This window comes from Stegostoma tigrinum, chromosome 10 (assembly GCF_030684315.1).
Source record: "Stegostoma tigrinum isolate sSteTig4 chromosome 10, sSteTig4.hap1, whole genome shotgun sequence".
In the NCBI taxonomy this organism is placed as follows: Eukaryota; Metazoa; Chordata; class Chondrichthyes; order Orectolobiformes; family Stegostomatidae; genus Stegostoma; species Stegostoma tigrinum.
This window is the reverse complement of record NC_081363.1, coordinates 4,689,815-4,698,681: the sequence shown is the minus strand read 5'-3', so window position 1 is coordinate 4,698,681 and position 8,867 is coordinate 4,689,815. Positions and strand designations below refer to the sequence as shown.

Sequence of the window (8,867 nt, the reverse complement as noted above, 5' to 3'; positions counted from 1 at the left end):
GGGGGGGGTCAGTGACACAGTGACAGGGCCGCACTGTCGGGGGGGGGGGGTCAGTGACACAGTGACAGGGCCGCACTGTCGGGGGGGGTCAGTGACACAGTGACAGGGCCGCACTGTCTGGGGGGGGTCAGTCAGTGACACAGTGACAGGGCCGCACTGTCGGGGGGGGGTCAGTGACACAGTGACAGGGCCGCACTGTCGGGGGTCAGTGACACAGTGACAGGCCCGCACTGTTGGGGGTGTCAGTGACACAGTGACAGGGCCGCACTGTCGGGGGTCAGTGACACAGTGACAGGCCCGCACTGTTGGGGGTGTCAGTGACACAGTGACAGGGCCGCACTGTCGGGGGGGGTCAGTGACACAGTGACAGGGCCGCACTGTCGGGGGTCAGTGACACAGTGACAGGGTCGCACTGTCGGGGGTCAGTGACACAGTGACAGGGCCGCACTGTCGTGGGGGGGTCAGTCAGTGACACAGTGACAGGGCCGCACTGTCGGGGGGGGTCAGTCAGTGACACAGTGACAGAGCCGCACTGTTGTATGAATGTGCCCAGTAATCCTATCGTGTGCAGTTCTGAATGGTGTATCATACTTTCTAATGTGATTGTTCAAACACGCGAAGTAGTGCCATCGATGATCAATGACCTGCGTGTGAGTGATCAATGGTTCTCAGAGTTGACTCACAAACTCACACACACATGCTCACCGTCTGAAACTGGCTCTTTCTCAGAGCACTCTGGCTCTGAGCCCAGATCGTTCCAAAGTTAAGCTCTCCTCAAAGGTGACTGATCCTTCACTTTATTAACCAAAGCAAAACTCCTGAGGCAGCTGTCAGATCCCAGCACAAGTGTTCACCCTCTAACATCACCAGTGATAGCAGATTGCTCGCTCTTACCCTTCTGACTGTCTGCAAACTGAGCCTTGCTGTGTGAATCATGGGTTGCAGCATTTACGTTCCTGACAGCAGGAAGTGCACTTCACCGGTCTGGCTAAAAATCACGTTGACACATCCTGAGTATGTGCAAAGCCACACCCACGTGCTCCAGATTAACTGGCTCGAGATGTGAATGCTGGCTCTGCTGACTGAGTTGCTGACCCTCAGCGAGGCAGCGGATTGCAGATAGAGGTTCTGCATGGACACAGCTTCCTTAGAGACAGGGTCTCACTAGCTGCTAGAATCTCGCAGACTGCAGTGTTGAAGCGGAGTGCAGACTGACTGCTGCTCATTAGCACAGGCAGCATTGGCTGGATGAGCTACCAGATGCAACTTGGAGATATTGCTAAGAAGCTAGTGCAGATAGCACCAAGCACAGCACAGGCCCTTCAGCCCACCACGTTGCACCGACCTATTGTCCTACTCTAAGATCAAAACTAACCTGCATACCCTACATGACCCGAGCTTTGTAGACTAATACCTGGAATGAGATGATTGCCTTAGACAGTTTCAGCCTGCAGCCCTTGGACTTTAGAAGAGTAAGAGGTGACTTGTCTGAAACATAGAACATTCTGAGGTCACTTGGCTGGGGAGATGTGGAAAAGATGTTTCCTCCTGTGGGGGAATCTAAAACCAGAGGGTCAATGTTTAAAAATAACGAGGTGCAGGATTCAGACAGAGACAAAGAAAATTCTCTCTTGTGAAGGTTGAGAGTCTTTGGAATTGCCTCAGAAGCAGTAAGCACAGAATCTTTAAATATTTTTTAAGGCAGATAGATTCTTTATTACTGAGTTGATAAAAGATTATTGGAGGTTTGCAGGAATGTAGTTTTGAGGTTAATATCTGATCAGCACTGATCTTATGGAATGGGAGAGCAGGCTGTAAGGTGGAAGTGCTCTTCGCATGCCCTCATTCATATATCAACCTCCTTTACACTTTCAGAGACATCCTCTTTAACACAATCTTTGAACAGCTTGTCCTAAATTCTCCTGTCAGGGCTGCTTGTCAGGGTAATCACTCCTGTTGCATCCAGAGATGTCTGACAACAGCAAAGACTCGATTTAAGTGCGACTGCAAGCAATGTGGAGAAGCATTTCAATGATAAACCAAAGAAGCTGGAACAAAATAACACAACACATTAAGTGAACACATTACTTTTTTAATTGGAGTCTTTCCACACTGAATTTCCTTTCAGCTGATCAATACGACACAGACCAGGTCCCTCCAAACAGCAATCTGCAGCAATGTGTCTTGAATCAACATGTTCCTAACGACTGATGGATGTGAGGGAGGGGAGGAAGGAGGTGGGTTACTGGAAGAGTGTTACCTGATGGGGAACTGTTGCACTGACTGGACCTGTATCCACTGGAGTTTGGAAAGATAGTGGGTCACCAGACTGAGAGATCCAAAATCCTGGCAGGGAGACTACAGCCAGAGGGTACAGTTTAAAAATAACTTATGTCTGAAAACAAGGAGGAATTTTTTTTAGATTTTTAAGTGACAAAAGTCAAAACATAAACAAAGTAGGCTGTAACATGGGTTTTCGATTACAATGAGATCAGCTACAGTCTTATTGAATGGTGTAGCCAGCTTGTGGGACTGAATAGCCTGCTCCTGTTCCTCGTCCATCCATCTGTTCATCACCCGGAAGGCTGCTGTGTGCCGAGGTATCTCGTTCACGGGACGAGATGTGAATTAGGAATTCTCAAACCTTGTTTGAACCAAGGTGCTAATTCAGGTCAGGGGGCTAGAACGCCCTTTGAGCAGGGCTTACAGGTTTCAGCTGTGTGGTTTAACTAACAATCTTCCCCTCTAATGGAGAGAGCACACAGTGCAATACTGCTGTGCCCCACCCCGCCACCCCCAACCCCGGGTACAGGGCAGCCCTACCCTTTAATATCAGAGTGGAGGCCAACATGAAGCATTAACGAGGAACACGGCGCCCTGAAGGCTGACTGTCCTTTATTCTTTCAGCTGTGGCCTGGGCTCAGCCCCATCGCTCAGGCAAGCTGAGGGTGAGGAAGTGGCAAGGTGGGGTTTTCACTGGATTATCATTGCAGCCGGGACATGGCACCAAATCTCACCAGCTGCGTGGGTACAGGTGAGATCCACTTAAACCTGATCCAGACGAGTCTCAGTAACGGTCACCCAAAAGATCTGTTGTAAGAACCCACTTGATTCACTAATGATACACACACCACCACCCTCCCCCCCGCCATCCCCACCCCACCACCATCCCCTCCCCACCCCACCACCCCCTCCCCACCACCACCCTCCCCCCCGCCATCCCCTCCCCACCCCCGCCATCCCCTCCTCACCGTCCCCTCCCCACCCCCGCCATCCCCTCCCACTCCCACCCCCATCATCCCTGCCACCACCACCCTCACCCCCTCCTCACCCCCGCCATCGCCCCCCTTGCCGTCCCCTCCCCACCACCGCCATTCACTCCCCACCCCCACCATCCCTGCCACCACCACCCTCACCCCCGCCATCCCCTCCCCACTGCCACCACCACCCTCACCCTCACCCCCACCCCCACCCTCCCCACCACCGCCACACCCTCCTCCCCCACCACCGCCCTCACCCCCGCCGTCCCATCCCCACCCCCACCCCCACCACCACCCCCGTCGCCCCCCCCCCATCACCCTCACCCCCGTCGCCCCCCCCCCATCACCCTCACCCACGCGGCCCCAGCACCCGGCCCCCACCCCCATCCCCATCCCCACCGCCACCCTCAGCCCCTCCGCCACCATTCCCACCGCCACCACTATCCCCCCGACACCCGCCACCACCCCCTCCACCACCATCATCCCCCCCACCCCTGCCACCCCACCACCATTACCCCCCCACCCCGCCCCACCGCACCCCCACACCACCACCACACCCTCCCTGCACCCCCGCCCCCCCAGTTGGGGAGTCTGGAATGTGGGGCACAATTTAAAAATAAGGTGAGAGGCTGGAAAAGCACAGCAGGTTGGATAGTATCCGAGGAGCAGGAAAGTCAGTATCTCGGGCTAAAACCCTTTGTCCCCGGCTACCGTCCGACCGGCTGTGCTTTTCCAGCCTCACATCGAGAGACTCTGGCTTCCAGTGTCTGCGGTCCTTACTGCCTTAAACTTAGGCAGATGTGACTTAGGCCCGAGATGAGGAGAGTTTTATTTGCAAGGCTTGTGAACCTAAGGAATTCTGTGTCACACAGGGCTGGAGCCGAGGCATTTTTGAGTATGTTTAAGGCAGAGACTGATAGATTTTTGATTCCAAGATGGGAATGGGGTGAGTTAAAGACATTGCAACGTTCGATCCGCAATGATCATACTGAATTGTGGGAGAAGCTTCATGGGCGCCATGGCCGACTCCTGTTTCCATGTTCCTTTGGAGAACAAAGTCCATCAAAAGTGAAGATGAATAACTTTAAAAATGCCTGAAAGTGGATCATTGTGTTTATATTTGAGACAGCCCTGAAACTGGTCATGTTTGGCAAGGGTTCTGACACCAATTCTGAGCTGGTTTGCACTGACCGTTCAGCTGCAGGGTTAAACTTATCGAGAGAGGCTCTGATTCCTCAGCAAGAGGGTGACACCCGGCACTTGGAGGCCTGCAGCCGAGGTGCATTGCTGCTGTGAAACCACATGAAAGCAAAACTCACACCCGCCGTTTTGGGAATGCACTCGTCAAACACAAACGTTTGCCAGTCTTTCACGGGCAAATGAATCACTTCGATTAGCTCTCCCTCGTCTGCCTGCCCTCCACCCGGTCCTATATGCAGATCGTCTGACACTTCCACATAAAACATGGTGTGCTTTGATCCTGTCACCCCAACACCAGACCTGAGAGAGAAAAACAGGACACGTCAGGCCGCGCTGCTCGCTCACGCAGAGTAAATGCACGTGACCAGAAATGAGAAAGTTGCTCACCAGAGAGAAAGAAACAGAACAGAAGAGACAGAGAGAGTCACAAAGAGAGAATAACAGGCACTGATAGGCAGAGAAAGACAGAGACAGGCAGAGTGGGGAGAGATAAACAGGCAGAGCGAGATGGACAGCAAGTGACAGCGAGAGTGACAAGAGAGAAAAACAGACCAAGAAATGAGGGGAAAGCAGACTGCAGGAGGTGGACAGACAGAAAAAAAGAGATGACAGCGAGTGACAGATTCAGGAAGGACAGACAACAGGAGAGACGAAGTAGACAAAGTGAGAGATAGACACAGACAGTGAGAAACAAAGCAGTTAGACACAAACAAAAAATTAAGGAAAGACAGTGACAGTGAGAGGATACAGGGAGCCAGAGAGAGGGGCTCAGAGGGAGACAAAGAGTCACAGAGACACAGACAGAGACTCAGAGAGAGAGAGAGAGAGAGAGAGAGAGAGAGAGAGAGAGAGAGAGAGAGAGAGAGAGAGAGAGACTCAGAGAGAGATAGGGAGTCAGATACAGAAAAAAAAAGATAAGGAAAGACAGTGACAGTGAGAGGATACAGGGAAACAGAGAGGGCCAGAGAGAGGGGTTCAGAGAGAGACAAAGAGTAACAGAGAGACAGACAGAGACTCAGAGAGAGAGAGAGACAGAGACTCAGAGAGAGAGAGACTCAGAGAGAGAGAGAGAGAGAGAGAGAGACTCAGAGAGAGAGAGAGAGAGAGAGAGAGACAGAGACAGAGACAGAGACTCAGAGAGAGACAGAGACTCAGAGAGAGAGAGAGACTCAGAGAGAGAGAGAGACTCAGAGAGAGAGAGAGAGAGAGACAGAGACAGAGACAGAGACTCAGAGAGAGAGAGAGACTCAGAGAGAGAGAGAGAGAGAGACAGAGACTCAGAGAGAGAGACAGACTCAGAGAGAGACTCAGAGAGAGAGACTCAGAGAGAGAGAGAGAGAGAGAGAGAGACTCAGAGAGAGATAGGGAGTCAGATACAGAAAAAAAAAGAGTCAAATGCAGAGACAGAGAGAGGTAAACAGAGGGACACAGAAAAGTAGGAAGTGAGAGAGAACAAGTAAGGCAGAGGGGGAGAGATTGAGGCACAAGGATAGTGAAAAATGGCAAGATGAAATATTGAAGTGACTCACTGAATGGAATCTTTACAGGATAGATTCATACAGTGAGTCGAATCTACATCAACATAACTACCACTAAAGGTGCGCTAATCCCAATTTCCTGCAGTTGTCCCAAATTCCTGCATGTCACTGTATTTGGATTGTAAGGTATCCAGCGTCCACGACCTTCCTAGACAGTCCAGTCCAGATTCCCACAACCTGCTGTGTGAAAAAGGTTTTCCCCAAATCCCATTTACAATATCGGGAACAAAATATTCCAAACCATTCATTTTGTCTCGTGTCATTTAGCTCATGCACTACTGCTTCGATAAATGCTTTACTCTTGCTGATAAAATATGAGTTGCCTGATGGGGGCTGTTAACCTGGTCCAATCAGGGAGCCCTGGCTGACAGATAAAAAGGGCGGTGTCAGGCCCTGGCACCCGACTCTGAATGAGGCAGTTCTAAAATCTAGTTTGTGTGTAAATATAGGGTGACTTGGTGATGGATACTAAACTTTGTGGAGACGCGTCAAAGATCACAGCTGATCTTTTGCGTTTCCACTCCACACTCCCATCTACCCTAGATAGCCCTTGTCTGTGTCCCTAGCAAGAACCTATCCACAATGTATCCACTCTGCTATCTTGTGCAGACATAGCAAGGAGCTTCTGACAACAGGCAAGAGAAGAGGCCAGTGCCGAACTTCGCCTTGGACTATGTACAACCATGGACACCTCCAATTTTGAGCAGTTTGTGCAGGAACGCATCAAAATGAATGGCAAAGCTCGGAACTTGGGCAATGAGGTAACCATCGAGAGGAACAAGAATAATACCACTGTTACCACGGGGTTCCATTCTCCAAGAGGTACTCGAAATACCTCACCGAGAAATACCAAAAGAGAAATACCTCATGTGACTGGTTTCACATGGCTGCAAACAGCAAAGGGAGCTATCAGCTTCAATCAGAATGAAGACTAACCATAAAGCTGATCTGAACTTTCACACAAATTATCTTCTATAAAATTGACAAAAAGGAAAAGCCACAAAATAAAGAACTGTGGGAGCTGGAAAGGTGAAACAGAAACAAATTGCTGGGTAAACTCAGGTGGTCTGGCAGTGTCTGTGGGGAGAAAAACAGAATTAATGTTTCAAGTCCAGTGACTCTTCTTCAGAGCTCCACCTGTCTCCAAGAATTTAACAACCCACTTCCTTCACCGTTTGAGACGGCGAACTCCAAATTCACACAGCCCTGTGAGACAAAATTTCTTCTATTTCAGTCCTGAAAGGTGACTCCTAGTTATAGGAGAGTGCTCCCTAATTCCGTGCAGAGCTATCCCTTGTTCAGTAGTGATTATTGAACTAACTACTGTTACAAGGTCAGATCTTACTGCTGTTGCTGGTTCATCTCCAGCAAGATCACCAGGAGCAGGCTGCACACTGACCCAACACCTTCATCTACACACCTGTTACAAGCCTAAACACACCTCACCATGGGATCCAGAAAAATTCAGCGTTAGAGTGAGGAAAGATAAATATAACTTTTGGAAGTTGGATTTTAAAATAGAAGGATTTGGGTGTTAGTTACTTCTGGGAAGGACTTTCTCTTAAAAAAAAAGTCAGACAGTTCTTCCAGGAATGATGAAATCTCAGGCAACAGGTGACTACAGACCCCTGGAGTGTTAAGGGAAAGACACAGAGATATACATCATGGAAACTGACCCTTTGGTCCAACTCATCCATGCCAAACAGTTATCCTCTATAAATCTAGTCCCACTTCCCACTATGGACAGGACCAAGGTCATCTATAAGATTCCCTGCAGATACTCACTCATCTCTATCCACATGGACAAGGAGAACCACCAATTCAATTGGGACAACACCAAGATCCTGGGACAAGCAAAGCAGAGACAGAAATGGGAATTCCTAGAAGCCTGGTACTCCACGAAGAAAGCCAACAACAAACACATAGAGCTTGACCTCATATACACGCCATTGCGAGGGAAACCCGGAAGTGAGGTAACCCAGCTCAAAGGATTCCAGAGTTTAAAAACCAGGCGGGAAAACACACTGACGCTTCACTGGAGGCTGTGCTGAGGATGTTACCCAGCAGGGTAATGAAACGTCTGCGGAACAACAAACCATCTTGGCGAACCAACCAATCACAAAATCTAGTCCCATTTGCCAGCGTTTGGCCCGTGTCCCTCTAAAACCTTCCTATTCATATATCCATCCAGATGCCTTTGAATTATAATTGTAATTATATCAGCCTCCACCACTTCGTCTAACAGCTCGTAACGTACACACCATGTTCTGAGTGAAAACATTGCCCTTGAGGTCCTTTTTAAATCTTTCTCCTCTCAACTTAAACCTATGCGCTCTGGTTTTAGACTCCCCAACCCTGGAGTAAAGAACTTTGGCTATTCACTCTATCCAGGCCCCTCATGAATTTAGTAACCTCTACATGGTCACCCTGCAGGCTGTGATGCTCCAGGGAAGATAATCTCAGCCTATCGCAGCCTCCCCCTTTAGCAATTTGTTTTTTTTAAAGAAAACTGTTCAAGGGATTTGGACATTGCTGGATAATCTATCTCTACTGCCCAGAAGGCAGTTAAGAGTCAACCACATTGCTGTGGGTCTGGAGTCACATGTAGGCCAGACCAGGTAAGGATGGCAGATTCCATTAGTGAACCAAGTTAGTTTCACAGCAACTGTCATCACATGGTCATCATTCAGCAAGTTTTTTTTTATTCCATATTTTTACTGAATTAAGATTTCACCATCTGCCGCAGTGCCTGGGGTTCTACATTACCAGCACAGTGTCACTACCAACATGCCACCAACTGCTCTTACCCTTTTATATAATTACACTGTTGGGTTTACCACACATGAACAGGTAAGGTCTAGTTCGGATG

At 49.6% G+C, this 8,867-nt stretch overlaps 1 protein-coding gene across 2 annotated transcripts in view; it reads right to left on the bottom strand.

Moving 5' to 3' along the window:
- Positions 1-1,711: 1,711 nt before the first annotated feature.
- The window catches only part of nudt14 (nudix (nucleoside diphosphate linked moiety X)-type motif 14), a 91,229-nt gene continuing 84,073 nt past the window's right edge, over positions 1,712-8,867 (bottom strand). The window contains exon 5 of one of the 2 annotated variants that reach the window (XM_059648925.1): positions 1,712-2,048. In XM_059648925.1, the coding sequence (XP_059504908.1) occupies positions 1,913-2,048 (136 nt within the window). In that variant the 3' untranslated portion in view covers positions 1,712-1,912. Of the gene's footprint in view, positions 2,049-3,823; positions 4,761-8,867 lie in introns of those variants that run through there. The other variant, XM_059648924.1, reaches the window with a different exon arrangement.